The 19,678-nt window shown below is 40.2% G+C and overlaps 1 protein-coding gene across 2 annotated transcripts; it reads left to right on the top strand.

Annotated features, from left to right (window-relative positions):
* Window positions 1-6,097: 6,097 nt before the first annotated feature.
* Window positions 6,098-18,654, top strand: nap1l4a (nucleosome assembly protein 1-like 4a). 2 transcript variants are annotated; one of them, XM_070972436.1, is made up of 14 exons: window positions 6,098-6,171; window positions 7,177-7,214; window positions 8,863-8,935; window positions 9,804-9,948; window positions 10,556-10,642; window positions 11,098-11,232; window positions 11,331-11,402; window positions 11,507-11,646; window positions 11,889-12,034; window positions 14,319-14,338; window positions 14,454-14,573; window positions 14,720-14,755; window positions 14,872-14,925; window positions 16,864-18,654. In XM_070972436.1, exons 2-14 carry the CDS (start codon window positions 7,199-7,201, stop codon window positions 16,900-16,902), a joined length of 1,083 nt encoding a protein of 360 aa, XP_070828537.1. In that variant the 5' UTR covers window positions 6,098-6,171; window positions 7,177-7,198; the 3' UTR covers window positions 16,903-18,654. The 2 variants fall into 2 exon arrangements, with proteins under 2 accessions (XP_070828537.1, XP_070828538.1); XM_070972437.1 differs by lacking the exon at window positions 16,864-18,654 and adding an exon at window positions 16,487-16,517 and having other exon boundaries at window positions 6,108-6,171.
* Window positions 18,655-19,678: the final 1,024 nt, after the last annotated feature.

Here is a 19,678-nt window from a genome sequence, read left to right on the forward strand (position 1 = left end):
CAAAACCCAATGAATTATTTGAAAAAATAATTGCAGACTAATAAAAAAGTAATTCCATTAATGATGAAAATGAGTAAAGTAAGTGTGCCCTTGACAGAAAATCCTTCACTGTCAGGATCTGAATAAACCCTGTTTTGTTGTCAACATTTTGATGCTGAAATTATAGGGGAAAAAACAGCCACTAGTCATTTACATTTTCTGTCAACACACAAAATCCATCATTGCGTGTGTGTGTGTGTGTGTGTGTGTGTGTGTGTGTGTGTGTGTGTGTGTGTGTGTGTGTGTGTGTGTGTGCGTGCGTGCGTGATAGTAGGTGTTATGGGTTGTTTTTGTCGGTGGCTAAAAGGTTTATCTGTCGTTGCAGAATCAGATGAATGGAGACAGCAGAGGACAACAAATAGAAAAAAATACAAACAAACAAGACGTCACGATTGACATTGCTTATTGGTGCAGATGAAAGTAAATTGCACTCAAATCGCAGAAAGCGCAAGCAGAGAACTTAGCCTGCCATAAGTTGGATCGATGGTGTTGCTGAATTTGTTATGCACGCCGGGCTTCTGACGCAGTCACCTCAGACGAGATATAGTAGTTCCGTTTGCCATTTTTCATCCCTTACCCCCACCGAAGACCTCCTCCTGTGAGTAATGGCTGCAGCTGTGTCAATGTGGCTGCTTGCTGTGTGTGCGCTTGTTTGTGTGTCTTATTTTGATGGCCTGTTACGTTCAGTGTGTATGTGTGTGTCTGTCTGATTATGGTGTACAGATAGGCCATTACCCATGCGTTAGGAGGAGAGGGGTTTAATGGACAACAGAGGATGCAGGGGCAGGATGGCTCATAAACACCGCCCTGTCCTCCTGGACTTATCAATACTGCCATCTAGGAGTTTGGCCACTTCATTCACAAAACCAATACCCCAGTGGGATGAGATGGGCCAAAGTAGATGCTGCTGCTACGTGTTCAATCAGCAGGAACAAAAAAAAAGACCAGGCTATCATGGCATCCACTTTAAGGAGGACGTCAATTCCTTTCTTCTCCTTTTTTTGTGTGTGTGTGCGCGCATGTGTTTGTCAAAGTGAGACAAGCGAGAAACAAGAACACACACAAAAAAGAACAACAAATTACAACAAAGACATTGACTAGACCACCTCGTCTCAGTCCAGACCACTTTCATTCCAGACCATAACCAATACAGACAACAAAACGTGTGCTTCTCTTTTCAAAGGTAAAAGTATTGATTCGAGAAATGATAAACAGATCATTCTCCAGATCTGTCTGAGTCGTGCATTTCTTCATTTAATATATCAATGCCGAAGAATTGACTGATCAATGTATGAAAGAGGGAAGACAATTACATGCAAAGGTTCTGTCACTCATCGATTGTTACCCACTTATTTCTATTCATTGTCATGGGGGCTCAGAGCCTGTCCAAGCATGGATCCGACAGAAGGCACGGAGACACCGTCATCATCGTGTCACCAGCTGGTTATAAACTCACACATCTCACATCACATCTGTCGATGATTTCGAGTCTCTGGTTAGCTAAGTTGTTTGTTTTACGTTGTGGGTTAGGAACAACCAAGGCAAAGACTGTGGTGATTTATTCTTTTTGTGTTTCATGTGACTAACTTCTATCTTTTGTGCCTCAGGATCATCACTCACCTGTCCGTCTGCCAGCAGCCACCTTGCCTCCAAGCTTCCCCTGATAGCCACGCTTCTCCTCATTCCCTCCGTGCTCACACCCAGCCATGTCCCTCCTCCATCCTTCCTCGCTTCTGCTGCCATTGGATCCCATTCTCCATCATCAGCCACCCCCTCCAGATCCTTGTTTAAAATAAAATAAATCTTTTCTTACCAACACCATCCAGTCTGTGTTCTTTGTTGGGGTCTCATTTTCCAGGACAGACTGAATGATGCAGGAGACGGAAGTACAAAGCATATAATTTTAAGTAAATGTTAAGGAACAGAAAAGTCTAAGCTAAACACAACAGCTTGCACACATGTTGTTTGTGTTTAGTGTGTAGATGATCTACTCTTAGTGACAGATAACCATGCATATGACCTACAGGTTTGGGTCAGAGAGAAGGCACATTTGCCTTTGGGCTACACTTATTATGTCATCATAGTGATGTTTTCCTGGGTTCCTCCAGCCTCCAAAGAGTGATATATGTTGAAAGCATGCATCTGTGATCCATTCTATAGTGCTTCTTGAGCAATTCACAGGGATGATAATTGTATATACAGTCCTTGAAAGTCTGGCTGCTATCAGCCGATCTGACAGAATGCGCACAAATGTGATAAGAGTTTATCTGCCATCAGTGCAAGCACTATACACTATACAGTAAAGTAACTTGAACTTGAACACTAGCACTTTCACACAGTGTCGTGCGTGTACTCACAGGTGAGCACGGTCTTTTGATTGGCAAGTGTAGAGGCATCAGCATAACATGCGAACAGCCAGGTGTGTACCTCTGCCCACTCAGTGAGGCAGGGTACATCAGACCGAGGAAGGTGTAGTCTGCAGAGTTTGGAGCTTCAAACTGACGTGTAAATTATAGCTTTGTGCAAGAGCTGCAGATGTTACTATTGTCTTAACCGTATTACCTCAACAAAAATTCCACAGAGGGTCACAAAACTGTCAAAGTCTTTCAAATGAATTTAAAGTCATTTTTATGGTTTGATTTATTAGCAGCAACTCAAAGATGCACATTACACTGACCTTCACTCCACATTTAGCCACACTTTCCATTTAAAACACGATCACTCTATCGTTCCAAAATTAGCTATTTCTGTACTCTTGTTTCTAGATCCCTGGCTTGTCCGAAATGCTACACAATCACATTTAATTTCTTCTGCGAGTACAGACCCTGCTGGCAAATGTCACACTGTGACAGGCACAAAGCCTGGTAACCACAGTCGTACCCTGAGGGGCTCCGGTGCTGTCACTTCCTCTCAAGTGTGTACACTATGCAGTAGTTGATCGCAAACAGAAAGAAGGGTGCATTTTAGTGGTTTTACGTCAGTAACAAAATGGGCTGTTTCTGTAAAGAGCATATTTGCAAAAAAAGATTTAAAAAAATCATGGTGGATCAGTGGAATACTGTATATGATCACTGCTGATGTAGTCTGAAGACACGTTTGGTGCACTTGTACAGACAGAATAAGTTCAAATAAACACCTTATTTCTAAATGAATATAATATGAAATGATGTGTGGATTTTCTCATTTGAGACACAATCTCTGATGACAAGAGAAAAGCAAATATGTGTGCCTGTCTGTGGCTGCTGACAGAAAATGACTCAAAGCTATTACCACTTCCCATTGTGAAACCTTCTGTCACACATATTTAAAATCTCCCTCAATGTCATCTTTTGGATCCAATAAAAACACTGACGGTTTCTGACAAAACAGGTAAATGATAGCTCTGGTCCCTTACTGCCTCATTCATTCAAAGGGTAACTACCACGAGCCCTTGTTGAGGCCTTTTCTCAATTATGGCTTTTTGTTCAATGGCAATGTGTTGTTTTAGGAAAGCTTTGTTCCTCATGTAAGAATAAAAAAGTAAACAGCATTTTTGCCATTTACAGCAATCATCATCAGCTTCACATTAATACAGTGACGCTCATTCAAAACTAATAGCTGCTGTTAATGCTGTGATCACTTCACAGAAGACATGGGAGAATATTTCACTTTCACCTTACCTTCATTACTCACTCCAATAATCGACCCATGTGACCACCTCTTGTCAATACAGTCAGCTCACTTAATTCAATACACCTCATTTGTTCCTGTGTGTTTTCACTTGAAAACTTTGGCAGACATTAAAAAAACACTGCTTTTGGCTTGTCAAACATGCCTGATCAGAGTGAAAAGATGCATTTGAGCTTGCAAGTGCATGAAAAACACATAAACACATGCACTCACCATAGAACAGACATCACTCGTTGGGTTATTAATTCATTTCTGCAATGTGAGAGCCTCTTTCGGAGCACAGACACCCATACAGTCACTGTCTCCTAGGAACGGATGTATGAAGCCCTCTTGTGGTCTAAACGTGATCTGTCTGATTCTTGAGACTTTGTACAAAAACACAGTGATTCTGAATAAATGTAAATGTAAATAACCTGAACAGGCACTCACAACAGACTAAAATGCTGCATATATTTTTCTCTTTTTTCAAGTCCTCTTAAATGTCACAAGGCTTAAGATGCTGCAAGAATCATTATTGCTTACAACCAAAATCACTTGTCCGATGTGGATCGCAAGTTGTCCTTACACTTATGAATCCATATATAGTATTCAGATGCAGCTTTGAAATAAATATGTGTATGACCACGTATTTCAGGAGATTGCAGTGGTGTGCACAGGGTTTCTACGGAACAGGGTGTAAGCTTAAAACGCAGCACCTCTTCAGGCCTGCACTAGTGCTGGTTCCTGCCTGTTTTAGGTGATGTGTATGCAGAGACGGTATTAGTATTTTGTAATTTGCATTTTGCTGGGCAGAAAAGAAAAAGTAACAAAATGATTTAAGAGCTTGTAGTTGTGTATTCAAAATACTTGAAATACTTACTGCTTTGTTTAACATTTCGTTTTATTCTCAAAAAATACATTTTCATCTCAAGGTTTAGACTAGAAAAACACTGTATGATTCCAAAAAAAGATATTGGGGACACTTTGTAAAACATATATAAAACATACTAATAGGGTTGCCATGGTATACCGGTCTGACAACATTACATGGTATGAAAACGGATGATTATCATATCATGGACAATACTTATGTTTACTTATCTACCGTATGATAATGCTACCCTGTCATTAAAAAATATTTCAAGAATATATCAAGTTTCATGCCTATTAAGACATAATATTTTGTTAAATTATAAGCTTTTGTTCCACAAAGAAAAAAATATAATAATAATAAGAAGAAGAAGAATAGGAATAGGAATAAGAATAAGAATGGTGTAACCTGCAAAACTACTGTGATATTTTTTGGGACGGTTATCGTATGCCATGAAAAGCTCATATCATTGTATCCCTACTTGCTCATCCTTTATGACATACTGTATATTCAGTTGAAAACACTACAAAGACAAGAGATTTAAGATTTTACATACCTCATCAACTTGATTGATTTTTGTAAATATCTGCTTATTCTGAATTTGATGGCAGCAGCATGTTTCAAACAAGTTTGGACAGGAGCAGCTAAAGACTGGGAAAGTCGTGGAACGCTCCAAAAACACCTGTTTGGAACATTCCACAGGTAAACAGGTTCATTGGTAACAGGTGATAGTATCATGGATGGGTATGAAAGGGACATCCTGGAAAAGCTCAGTCATTCACAACTGAAGGTGAAGCGAGGTTCACCACTTTGTGAACACATGACTGTATAAAGGAGATTACGACATGGGCTCAGGAACACTTTGTAATGTGCCTGGTTGCTTGACTGACAGAAATCATCAGGGTGAAGCTGAGACCTGTCAGTGACGTAGCACACCTGAATAGGCTTGGCTCAGGAGTCTACATGAGCAGACCTGCAAGATCATTTCCCTCATTCCCTGTCCTGCCAGCTAACATCATTTGCCCTTTGTAGAGGATTTATTTCACATTCACACACTCACACAGATATTGTCTACTTATTATTCACAGGTACACCTCATTTGTAGGTTTGTTGTTCATAAATTTAGTCAAAACATCTACATCTGTGTGGTTTATATGTGGTCTTTCTACTATGTCAGAAAAGGGCCCTGGTGACAAAAAGCACAATGTGAAAGCTGTAATTAATGAAGCTGCACATGAACCTCACAAAATTGAGATATCTTCAGGAAAAGTGCTTTACTTTTTTGTCCAAATCTGATGTTTAATAGGATTGCCATTTTGGCTTAGACATGAGAATTAGATTGTCTGACTTATTTGTGTAAGTACTGAGATAAATACATATACATGTACTGTACACTGAATGTTACTTCAACTTGTCTTTTTGTTAAGGTAACACTGTAGGTGGCCCCTCAACTGACATTTTCACAGCATAGTACTTGAATGCAGCACTATGCCCTCCTTCATTAGCTGTCCAATGAGAGTCCAGGATGCTGGAGCGCGTGTGTTGCTCGCGCGTGGGGGTTGAAGCGAAGACGCGTGAGCGACGCGACTAGCTAGAATTCCGCTCAGCTAGAGGTAAGACTGCTAAAAGAGCTACTGGGCACAAACATTCCATTAATACGAGCATTTGCTGCCATGTTAGTGTATTGATTTTGAACGTTACGAGTTATCTCATCTAATTTGACAGACCGCTGATGAACGGTCGTCAAGACATTGTGTTTTCTCTCTTGGTGCTTTTATTAACGTGCGAGCTAACGGTAGCTAGCTGATATTAGCTTTCGAATGCGGCTAGCAGTGTGCTAGTAGCATATCTCTTACCTTAACAGCTAGTTTTATCTGCATACTGAAAGGAATAGTATCATTGCTTTAACCAGGCATCAGTCTGATTTATCCCAATTGTCTGATACGAATGTGGGAGAAAAGGTTAATGTAACGTGTTAACCTTCGCACTTGCTCTTAGCTAACGCATTGTTCATAGCACGTTGGCTCTTAGTTTCTTGCTAGCTAGCAACCCCGGTTATCTCCTGTCAATCCTTGGCACCGCCCATACTAGATGGTAATTAATGCTGTATGTGCTTGTTTGTAAACCTATGTAGGCGTGTAGATTCATTCAATATTGTTTTATCCGTGTCCCCCTGTGATTGTCAGAGGCTGCGATAGTCATTTTACTTCTTGTAAATGGAGATATGCTAACTTATGTTGTCATAGCCTTGCCCAGCTGCCGTTAGCATGTCAATGCGTCATCGGCCTGCGCTTGCTCAACACCAGGGTTGCTGTTGGTCAAAGTTAGCTCAGCTGGTTTGTCAGTCGCTCTGTTTTCCTCTGTTGCTGACGTTTATTTCAGTTTGTGAAACCATGGATGTTATATATGAACACTGATGATTTTGTGGCAATAATAGTAGTATACTGTAATAATCAAAAACGTGTCACATGCAGAAGAATGATTAAACCCGCACTCGCTGGTGAATAACAGAGGACAGGGATTTTTCCCAACTCAGTTGCTGGTTCTGTCAGGTACTCAACCACTGTCTGTGACTCATAATGTGTATATGTCAAAAAAAATTGTTCTGTTTCTATCAGAGGAAGGAGCTGCCACTCGGTAATGGACGCCAATAAAGGTGAGTACAAACCTAACGTTATTTTTAAGTGAACTTACTAAATACTATACTAAATCAGGTAGTTAAAACTGTTTTGACCCACAGTTTAATAATAGCTGTTCTATATTCATGTCTGTATAGATGTAGAAAAAAAGATTGGGGTGCATTAAGTGAAACTTTCACATTTTCAAAACAGTTTGAGATTAAAGTTCCCATGAAGTCAAAACAATGTTTCAGTGTTTTTATCACACGTGTTGCACTCTACATCACCTATACAGCAAAACTTATCTAACCCAACACTGCCAAAAAAGTCGTTTAATGGGTGTTATTAATGGTATTTTAGAGACTGTCATTAAGGAATTTAAAATGTTGATGACTCATCCTGCACAAGGGGACATATGCTAATTTTCTGACCCCACCATGGATGTTCAAACAGAAAGATGCTGTTTCTAGGGGCAGGGACCGATAACTTTGTTCACTGATTTGGGTGAAACTGGACCATATTATATGGGGAAAATATTTTCCATTTTTCCCTCTTGTGTGCTCTGGCTGCCTCAACTGTGAACATATACCTTTACTTGTTGCTAAAGTAACTGCTAACTGCTGCTAGCTAACAGCCTCCCAGTGAACACAGCTGGACGGGGACCAAACACAGCCCTGAGGCAAGTTTGACAACAATTAGTATCAAGGTGATGTACAGAGTTTCCCGATGGATAGATAACTTTTTGCTAAAGTAATGTGTGATGGCTGCTAAATGTAGCTGGCTGTGTTCACTGGGAGCTTCCAGCCTGGGCAGAGTCAGCTAATAAATCTGCTGGTGTTAGCTACATGGCCGGGTGGCATAACACACATTCGATGCTATTGGTTACTGTAAATGCTAATCAGTATCCGAGACAAGGCCCTCCTGAGCTGCCTGTTTAGCTAGCTGCTGGCAATACCACATTTTACAACAAGGTGTTACAGGTGACTCAGCTGTTCCTGAGTGGAACATAATGTAACAAGTTTAACATTAAAATAATAAATAAAACTGCAGCCCCATGCAGCATGAAAAGATAACAGAATCAGTTCAAAATCAAAATTTCAAGAACCATATTGGAACTTTGCAAGTGAATGAGTTTTCCTCAAGGCGTTTCTGCAGGGGCATGCTAACGCTATTTCCCTGGTAGGGCGTGAGCCCCATGTATTCAGTTGCAGCTGGGAGCCCTTTGCTGTATGTCATCAGCACACTCTTCCCTGTTCAACAAAAAAAACCTCTTGTTAAGAAATGTAGGGTTCCTGTCCCCTGAAACAATTCTCATTTGTTGTAGAGTTTGTATTAACAAGGTAATGCCAGAATTTTCAAGGATTTCCCGTAATGACAAATGCCAGTTCAGCCGGTTCACATAGAATGGTTTAAGGTGTACACCGGACTGGACCAGCAAAACTGGAAACTGACCCAACCCTAGAGTTTAATCCACATTCTCTGACACAGAAAAGCAGAACACACGGTACTTATTTATGAGTGCTATTGTATTGGGTTATTTTATATTAAGTATATAATGAACCACAATTTAAACAGAATTATGAATAAAAGAGTTGCACAACCCTCATTCTTAGCATTTTAATAAACAGTTTGTGTAATGAAAATGTGAGAGGTATACCTGTTTAATATTATTTGTTGGTTTGGCAGGTAAAGGGGATCAAGGGATGCAAAATCCAGGTGGGCAGATGGACAGACCTGTCAGCTACCACTTCTTGGAAAGGTCAGTGAAGATTGTTTATGCTGTGAAAAAGAAGGTAAAAATGGAGAGATGATCATGGTTACACTATGCTGTTAACATCAGTTGTCTGAACACCTTAGGATGGCAACGTTTCAAAAACCTAAACCTATTAATCAACAATTATTAGCACACAGCCTTTTTATTTTTATGGTCTTTGGACACTGATATTATTTATTGCCTGTGCAGATATATTGGCTTTTCAAAATGCCAAAGTTTCGGTCACAGTTGTCAGTTGCACATTGATATAATTGGCACTTACTAGCCAAAAGATGAAAATTACAGTAACTTCCAGACTTAAATATGATGCTCTACCCAAGGTGATAATTCTGGTGAGGTGCTTGTGATCTGATTGTTAATTTAAATGTTCAATATTTTGACCTTGATATCATGTGGTAGTTTTTATCTTGATGAGAAATACTTAATACTTGCTTAATTACTTAGATTGATTACAAAGTTAAATGTATGCAAAATCAAAACATATTACGTTATCCAATTGAGGTTCAATATAGTGAACTACTCTGTTATGTTTAGCATTGGACATTTCACTCACTGAAGATTCTAACAATAATAATGATAATTAATATTGTTATTATTTATTGCTTTCTCTTAGTCACAGTGACTACCACAAATAACACTCACAAATAAAATTATCTTCATCTTAAAACCATTTTGAGATCCTTCTGTGGTTCCCAGCCTTCTAAGTTGAGGACTCCCCTGTTAGAAACACTTCAGGACTGTGTGAGAATCGGTTCAGGATAGCAGTTTTACTTCTAAAATGTAGACCATAATATTACTTTGGCTATAGATTTTTTGAATTCACGTCAGTTCTCATGTTTTTCTCCTCTCATAGCATGCTTCCCAAAGTAGTGAAGAGGCGAGTGCATGCCCTTAAAAGGCTACAGGTGCAATGTGCCAACATAGAGGCTAAATTCTACGAGGAGGTCCATGAGCTCGAGAGGAAGTATGCTGCCCTCTATCAGCCACTATTCGAGAAGGTACTATTAATAATGTTCTTAAAACAGAACTTTTTTTTTTACTTAACTTGATTTCAACACCTTGCTTGTTTCATGTTAAGGCAAACAGAGCAAAGACTTGGAAAAAAATACAAAAAAAAACAAGGTCTCAACAAATAAGGCTTCTTATTTGTTAAGATGCCAAGTATTTAAGAATCACTTGTGTTCCCTGCACTAATGGGTGGTGAAGTATGTCTCTGGTCAAATATGTGGACAGTGAGGACGCATCCTTGGTGCTAAATTGAAAACTGCCACAACGAGTAGTCAACTGTTGTTTTGTCAGTCAAGGCTATTTCCAGAGCGAGTGACAAGAACTCAGCCATTCTTAGTCTCACTGGAGACTGGCAGCTGTAATCCTGCTGCACCTGTCTGTGCTGCGTGTATACTGTGTATATATATGTCAGTGTGTGTGTCAGTCTGTCTCCAAAATGGTTTTGATTTCAGTATGCTAGCTGAAAATAATTCAGCCTTGTTGATTAAATGCTTGTTCATGTACAGATAATATGCTAATATTGCCAAATTCTTCTCAAAAATAATTAACTTTGTCATAATCTGTGTATGCGCGCGTGTGTGTATATGTGTGTCACAGAGACGAGAAATTGTTACAGGAACAGTGGAACCCACAGACGAAGAGTGTGAGTGGCACAGTGACAGAGAGGAAGAGGAGGAGCTAGCCGTAAGTGCTCCTTTGATTTAGTACTTTGCAAAATTGTACTTCTTCTGGTTTTCCACAACAAAAGAAAATATCTGCCAAATTAATTAAAATAAAAGAACGAAGCTTCTCTCTTCATGGTGGGTGAAGGAATACGTGCAGGACATACAGGAAAAAGTCATTTTCAACATCTGCCTCCTTTTCAGTAAAGCAAACAGTATTGTGTTCAACAGGAAATGACAGGGTTGTGGGAGATCAGCAAGACTAACAAACTGTGAGGATTTTGTGACTCACTGATTGTGTAGCGATCTTGTTTGTATGTGATATTTATTTATTTATTTTTTTTTTTTGCACACAGAAAATCTGTATCTTGTCAAAGATCTTGATCTTAGTGACTCACTTGAAAGCTTAAAGTAGATTGTTTAAGCTGTTTGTTCAAACAGTGAAGTTTGATGAGTGCTCTGCTGCACTTCCCTTAGGAGGAGGTAAAGGAAAAAGCTGCTATTGAGGATGCAAAGAAAGAGGAAGCCACGCCAGAGGAAGATCCAAAAGGTATCCCTGAGTTCTGGCTCACCATATTCAAGAGTGTGGACATGCTCAGTGACATGCTACAGGTACATTGAAATGATTGATCTCTCATTCAGGACCTATACACATTTCACCCCATTTCTGAACTGTCGTGTCACTGATCTGACTGTTCATGTACCATCAGGAACACGATGAGCCCATCCTAAAGCACTTGAAAGATATTCAAGTGAAGTTTTCTGAGCCCGGACAGCCAATGGTCAGTATCATCATGTTGTATCATTGATATCATTAGAAATGAATGAACTTAGTCGAGCTGAAATGCTGAGTGTAATTATCTGTCTCGCTTGAACTTTCTCACAGAGTTTTACATTAGAGTTCCACTTTGAGCCCAATGGTTACTTCAACAATGCCGTCCTCACTAAAGTCTACAAGATGAAGTCAGAGCCTGACGCCTCAGACCCTTTCTCATTCGAGGGGCCAGAAATCATTGACTGTGAAGGGTAAGAGCCAGAGCACAGAAGCATGTTTGTTCAGCTGTGGATTTGACACATATGATGATGAGCTTTAAGGAAAAAATAGAGATAGTGTGGTTTGCAAAACATTTCTGTTCACTCCTTCTATATTAATCTCTCTTGACTTTACATCCCACATATCAACCTCCACTTGGCACTCCCAACTTTTATCTTTTTTGTGTCCTTGCTTTCTGCCGCCTCTCACTTTTTTGCACAACTCCTCTCTCTAGCTGTCAGATAGACTGGCACAAGGGGAAGGATGTGACGGTGAAAACCATTAAGAAGAAGCAGAAGCATAAAGGCCGTGGCACAGTCCGCACTGTTACTAAACAGGTCCCCAACGACTCTTTCTTCAACTTCTTTAACCCTGTCAAAGGTGAGAGCACACACAGAAATAGACATGCAAAGAGGAATGGATTTCTCAGGAGGTCTAAATGTAACAGTCATTGCAATTACTCCTCCTGTCAACAACTTATGTATATGTCTCACATTGCAGTGAATGTTAAAATTCATAGCTATGCTCTGTTAGCTGTGCACACAACCCTCTTGAACAAACCCTGAATCACTGAAAGCTCTGAGAGGGAGAGCCACACACAAATCAAACTGCTTTGGCAGTCAGCATGTTTGTGTTCATCTGCAGCTGGTGTGGCAGCATGTTAGGACGCATATCATGTGGTTTTACCGTTGATTACTGCATGAAGCTGAATTCAACAGCAGGTGGCGCCAGAGTCTTAAAACTGTGTTGGATTTTGCAGTTGCTCTGCTGCGTGTACTTCAAACAGTCCGTTGCTCACTGATGTTGGCTTTGCACATGAAGCTGTGCACACTGGACCATGGAGCATTTATGTCATCTTTGGTTTTACCATTATTTTCCACCTAACACAATTAAGAGTTTTGTGGTTCTAAACAGTCAATTAACTGATGTAAAATTTGAGGCTAAGTGGGGTGACCACTGACAAAGCAATAACCTGTCGAGCTACTACCTAAAACATTTAACAAATGAGTCCCAACTTGTCAAAGAGCTTCAAAAGAAAAAATAAGTGATAAAGTTAAAAAAGAAGACAATCACTGTAACACATTCAAAATCAGAGAAGTGTTTTTTTAAGGCTTTTAACTTAACTCTGATGAAACGTTAAGACGTTAGGTAATGTTGCTGGCACAATTGTCCCGATCAAAGGTGAGGTCAGTCTGGAAGATCTTGAAGTTAGTCATTCTCTCTTAAAAGATCAGTAAGTTAGGCAGCACACACCTTTACTCTAATATCTGCTATCTTTTCTGTGTTGTCATCTTACCTGTCAGACATGCCTGGGCTTATTCTGACAAGTTGACCTGATCACTCACTGGCTGAGCAGGTGTTCGTCTTACTGGTTCAGTCATAGCCTTGGAATATGACTGGTGCATATAAATAGCTCTTTGTCCAGTGTGTTCAGGTGTGCAGTTCTGTGGTTGGGATGTTCATTAGCGAATAGGCCATCCATCACTGATCATGTGAACATGCACAAAGACTGCGTGTGACTTGACTGCCGTGCAGTCCAAACGATCTATTGTGTATTTCTTATTTGAGGTTTGTTATTAGATTAGATTAGAGAGTAGATGCCACTACAAATGCTCTTTCTGATGAACACAACAGAATTTTTGAAGAAATTAGTTCTTGTAATTTTTTTTCACCATGGCGACAGAACTACACAAACAGCTTTTCATATCTACATCTGACCTGAGAGGAAGAGCATTTTTTTGTCATCAATCATATCTCTTCTATCAGGATATGTGAGAAAGTAGAGGAATGTTCTTGTCTAACAGCTAAACATAACATTGATTGATTCATTGCACAACCTGACTGCAATCCTGCATTTTAAGTAGAGCAAGACCAATATTAGCTTACTGCAAATGCATGGGTATTAGTTTATATGTCAGCAAATAAGTAACCAGAAACACAGTGCAGACATGCCAAAGACATATTTGACGGACTCTGAAATGGCCAGCTCAGTACGTGCTGTGGTCACAATTCTGTAAAAAAAGTTTGAATCCTTTTCAAAAGTGTTTGTGTTGATGTAAAAATACATGTGTGTCATGTAATATTACTGATTTATAAAAGTCAAACGTATGTATGCATGAAAGCACGATTCCTTTCGGGCCTACCTTTTTAAGATTGTGCTGATGATCATACTGTAATGTTAGAGCACATGATCAAATTCTGATGCTCACAGTATGAAGTACAGAAGTGTCTAAGTATAACAAAGCAGTTTCCCCTAATACAGTATTGTTGGAAGGAGGGGAAGGATGGGATGATGTCACTGTTAGTGGCGCACAACTGTTTGCTAACAGCCTGTCACATCCTGTGAATGATGTGACCTCACACTGTCATGTCATTGGTAATGAGTGTAGTTGTTTCCTTAAATGGGCTTTCAGATGTTGGTTAAATTACAGGTAATCCCAAAGATGCCCCAGTGAAAGATTTTACAGTATAAAACAAATGTAACCTCCACCTGTGAGTGTTGGCTTTGCTGGTCATTTTAAAATGAACATGCTGTTTAAAATCCCATTTTTCCATCTTTCGTCTGACCTTAGCTGCCTTGTATAGTCATTGTAAAAGAGTGTTGTGGTATTTGTTGCTTAAATGATATTCTTATTACTTAAATGATATTCCTTTATGATTACAGCTTCACCAGATGGAGAAATGGTGAGTACACTGTAGCATATTCTTCATGCAATCCACATCAGTTTTACTTCCTCTTCCTTCCCCATCAATCTTTTTAGATTCGTAGCTGTGATCGCTTTGTGTTCTTGTTTTACAGGATGAAGACTCTGAGTTCACCCTAGCCACAGACTTTGAGATTGGTCATTTCTTCCGTGAGAGAATAGTTCCCAGAGCAGTGCTGTATTTCACCGGAGAGGCCCTGGAAGATGACGAGAGTGTGAGACACACACACGCACACACGCACACACAAACCTGAACACAGAAAAGGCCTGAAAAAAAATCTTTTGAAATATGAGCTGAAATTGTCTTTGCTGTCCCAGATGTGGGTATGTTTTCACTATCAATTTAATTTTTTTAATGCAGTTTGAAGAAGAGGAGCTGGAAGAGGGAGATGAAGAGGTTAGCAATTCCCACTTCAACACTGTGAATGTGATGTTGTTCCACACAGCTGGACCTCACTGCTTACACAGGGCTGTATGATCACAATCATTCTTACAATTGTTTTTGTGTCTCAGGAGCAAGATGAGGAGGGTGATGATGACGACGACGAGGGAGACTTCGACCCCAAGGTCAGTATGAATTCCTGACTTGATTGTGCATCTGCTTGTGATGTGTTTGCATTCTAATGAATCTTTTTCAACATGACTGTTTTAATTAGTGCAGCGATGGTGGTGTCAGGTAGCTTAGTGAGCTGAGAATTAAACAAAGCCCCCTGGAACAGCACAGCAGTTCTGGGAGCTCAGAGAGGGCTTCTTAAACTAGAGGGGACATTTTCTTATCTCATATGTAAAAACAAGTCTCCTTGATGTGTTCCACAATTTAAGCCATTGAGTCCACTTTCTATTTTAAAGCCACTAAAAGTGTATCAGGATGTAATTCGGTTACTGTTCATGTGGGCACATACTCAAGACAGGCAGAACTAGAGAAATGCATGTGCATCATGCAGAGCTGAAGGAAATGATAGAACTATTTACAGCATTTTCACTGCATGAGGCACTTCTATTGGAATGAATTGGCAGTCTTGTTACACATATTTGAATATCTTGGAGACGCTATTACCGTGTGGGGGAAATATTCAGCTCAGGTCAACTTTATCATCGTACTTGTGTAAAATAAAACGTAGTCTTGCCAACCCAAGATCATATCATGTTGACGCTCAGTGGTCCATGGTATAGTCACATATCTGCAGAGATAAACGCTCCTATCGTGTTGGTTGTTGGTTTAGCCTTGAACACTGGGAAGAAAGACTGGCACCACAGTTTAATTTGTCCTGGTCTGGTAAAGGATGCACTCAGTAAAGGATGTTTGCCAGTGCAAACATTATCTGACATGATTTGAATAAAGTTGACACACAGTTTTCGTCTAATGTACTAGTTGTTATCCAATGCTTCCTGCTAATTAACTGCAAAATCATGATGTTCTTACACAGGATCAAGGTGTTACGAGGGTTCTGTCTTATTGGCCCTCTCTATACTGATGATACTGTTTATATGGGCAGCAGTAACCTAGCACGGTTTAGCTAAGACAAATCAGACAATTTATTATTTGGCTTTTATAGACAAAAAGTATTACTAGATTTAGGTCTCTCATTCACTGGAGCCCCCATGATGATGAGAAAATTAGTTTTAATTCATCTATTCATGAAAGTTCTTTAATTGCATCTCACATTTCCAGCTCCAGCTCTGACAAGCAATCTATCCTGAGAAGGAGAAGTATTTTCTTTCCCTGTAATCACTCTCTCACACCATTGGCTACAAGTTATTACATAATGGCCGCAGTGAATGAGTCATTTATTACGTGGTTTTGTTGGGCATATGGTTTGGTGAGATGATCCATTATGAGCTATTCCAGGCTGGTGGCGAGTAAGGTCGTTACGTGGCCTGTAAGCAGTATTATCAGGAGTGACCCACAATGCTGCTCTGTCTGTGAATGAGCTTCTTTAGCAGCTTGTTGTGTTGAGCTTTTCTCTCGTGGTACCTGTTCAGTTACTCATTTTGCCTCAGGAATTCAGTGTGCCCATTCACCAAGTTCAGCTGTGTTTCACTGTGCTCACTATGTCATGAAGGAATGTGATGATTAAACTTGTGCATATTGTTGTCTCTCCCCTCCCTGGATTCCCCTCCATTACAGGCGTAATCATTCTCACCCCATGCATTTCTAGGTAAGGGAGAAATAAGGATGGCGTCCCACATACATTATACACTTTGGTTTAGTATTCTGGCTGCCTCTCTCTTTCACTACATCCTTGATTCTCCCAGTAGTCCAGGGTATTTAGGACCCTCAACTCACATCTTGGGTAGATACGGCTTCTGTTGTCTTTGCTCTTTCCATCTGTTTTTCCTCCTGTAGTCTCATCCCAGGTTTCTAACATTGTTCCTTTTAGTGGTTAAGAAGATGTTTCTCTAGCGTCTGCTTTCGTAGCCTCTTGCTAGTTAAAGCCCAGTGGTTTCATCAGCTCTCTGTCTTAGTGTTTTCTAATCTTGTTTCTGTCTGTCTGCTCCCCACAGAAAGAACAGCCCCAGCCAGCCGAATGCAAACAGCAGTAACCGGGGTGATCAGGGGAGGCGGAGACCTGCTGTCCATCAAATCAGTTCTTAGCCAATCAGCAAGTCCTCCTACTCTTGCAGGCTCTGCCCTTTTATGAACTCATCTGAACGCAATAGAACGCAAACCAAACTGTGTTTTTACTATGTGCATGACTTCTTTTTCTTTTGTCTTGCGCCCATCTCATCCCCTTTTTTATTTGGCTTCATTCGAACTCAAAGCGGGAAGTGACTCTAATTAAAGTACCACAGCATCCCACAGGGACGGTCTTCTTCTTTTGGTAAGCTGGAGTAGGTTACTACTGCCAAGAAACTCAGAACATCAAATGGAAAAAAAACGATAGGAAATGAATGGTTCCCAACTTTAGTTTTCATGGAAATAAATCAGTTACTCAGGGTTTTTTAATGCCAACAAGAGAAGTGTGAGTTTACCAGGAAACTGCTGAACAAGTCTGACTTAATCTTTCACTGGGGTCGCTGCAGTGTTTTTCTTTTGTTTAGGGTGTTTTTTAAGAGACATACAATGTATCATTTTGAATTTAATTTACTTTTTTTTAAATATTCATTGTCATGTCATTGGACTATTTATTCTGGTGTCATGCAGCTGTATGAAGTGGTGCATTTTGGGAACTTTTAAGGCCCAGCCGCAAGTAATAGGCTCAAGCATCATTGGCTCAAATCTTATTTGGGCCTAACTGGTCATCAAAATGCGAATACTGCCAAATTGTGTTTTTTTTATTCTCAAAATGAGTCTCAAACATTGAACAAACGTGTTCTGCTTTAGAACTGCTCACTTCTGCCCAGGTGCACTGGGCTTAACAAGCATTTAAACTGAGCGCTCGAGTGGACACACAACTCTAATTGAGATCATTTAACAAGCATGAGGTCATGTTTAGGCACTGTCGTATATTGCTCTTCTCCGTTTGCCCCACCACCCCTGAAAATGCTCTTTGAACTTGTTTTTAACAATGATAATGAGAACAATTTCCATTATGGAGACATTTGAAAAGCAGACATTTCTGTCCACATAGGTTGGTTTCAGCTTGTTGGATTTTCCCAGCCCGAGCATCACATCCAGTCTGGTGAATATTTCCCTAAAAGATGACGCATGTAAGCAGACACAGTGGCTAACCCGCAGCCTTTTGTGGTTGTTTATAAGTTATCACTTCTGGTATATATCTAGTTCTTAACAAATGTCATTTAAAGTCAGTGACGGGACAGTGTGCGGGTATTTGGATCAAATGCTAATTCTGCTGCCAACAAGCCAAAATGAAAGACGAAACCCACCGTCCTCTTTTATTTAATTGTTTGCCAATTGTCATTAACACAGTGTAATCTAATTCTGCATTTAAAGTTGTTAAAGAATATATATATATATTTCTGTTATTGTCTAATGATTCAGTAGAATGTCTGTGGAAAACAAATAGAAGAGGTTGCCAATGTATTTTATATACTGCACTTGGATTTTGGCCGTTTGGTTGGACACCTTTGCCTGGTGACTGGCCAGCGTTAGCAGTCACAGCAAAATGAATACCCACCCCCCAACATCCCTCTCTCTTTTTAAAAAGAACGATTGTAGATCTTATTGGACAGATCTCTCAGAGCCACGGTTGACATCTTCAAATCTACCACATTGGACCGTGTGCTAGCAATGGCCTTAACTGGTTCTTATTCACAATTTGTTACTTGCGCAATATTTCTTTTCGATTTGTACAGAGTTAGTTAAAATATTCTATTAAAGTTGTGCGACATGGAGATGTGTTTTTGTGTGTGTCCTCTGTCCTTTGTGGATGTATCACTCGTGTAGAGCAGATGTAACCAAGCTTTTCGGCCGGAATGTCTCTTTAAAGATTAAAAATGGATTAACATAAGATTAGTGATAAGGTTCAAAACAATAAATGCTCAGTTTTTATTTACTGGCCATTTAAGTATCCCACAAACCCCTGAGATGACCTGCTGAAGGTGTCATGTTCCCCAGGTTGTAATCCACTGGTGTAGAGATTTAAATCCTAGTTAAGAGTTTGAGGGCTGTGAAAGAAAAAAAGATTTTCTTCAAACAAATTTTAAGGACCTGTCATCCTTTTTCACAGCAGGCGTTTTAACTTGTCACAGTAGAAAAAGCACAGGTGTTACTAATAAAATGAATGTCTCCCAGTGAGCTGACATGTACGCGACCCTGAAAACTTCAGCTATCATTCATTTTATTATTTACATCTGCTTTTCCCACTGTGAAATGTCAAAATGTCTTCAGTGAAAAATGGCCTGTTGAGAGAGGCACATACTGTCCTTTACAGCTTCATGGTCACCAGTAACAGACTGGTCTTGCTGGACAGCCTTCCACATCTGTCCAGCTGTAGACAGATTATGTGTTCAGATAACTTTCCCTGGCTGAATGCACATGCTATTGACAGCACAATGTGACTGGACACTGAAAAGCCACACACACACGGACTATTAAGTGTCAGGTAGACGATGTGCAAATGATTAGCAAGAGCTTAGAGTGAAGCAACAGCATCAGAACGTAGGAACTGGCCCTTTCCTTCCTCGCCAGCACCACGATGCCTCTGTAACAGCGAGGTGGCGTCCAGGCTGGAGGAATTCACTGACGCTCTGCCCAACATCACTCAAGGCAACCAGAGTGTCTGGCATTCAGTCTTGCAGATAGAGAAAGCATGTACGCTCCTCTGAGAGACCCTTGTAATGCATTGTGGGAGATAATGGCTGAGTGCTCTGAAGTTTCTGGAGGAGGATGGCGACGCTGTATCCTAGCAACTCAGGT

This window comes from Chaetodon trifascialis, chromosome 10 (assembly GCF_039877785.1).
Source record: "Chaetodon trifascialis isolate fChaTrf1 chromosome 10, fChaTrf1.hap1, whole genome shotgun sequence".
Lineage (NCBI taxonomy): Eukaryota > Metazoa > Chordata > Actinopteri > Chaetodontiformes > Chaetodontidae > Chaetodon > Chaetodon trifascialis.

What these genes read in the sequence shown, in the direction of transcription:
- nap1l4a (XM_070972436.1), top strand. An exon ending in ATCAGCCACTATTCGAGAAG is followed by an intron (nt 9,949 to 10,555) that starts GTACTATTAATA and finishes TGTGTGTCACAG; the next exon opens with AGACGAGAAATTGTTACAGG. An exon ending in CTGAGCCCGGACAGCCAATG is followed by an intron (nt 11,403 to 11,506) that starts GTCAGTATCATC and finishes ACTTTCTCACAG; the next exon opens with AGTTTTACATTAGAGTTCCA.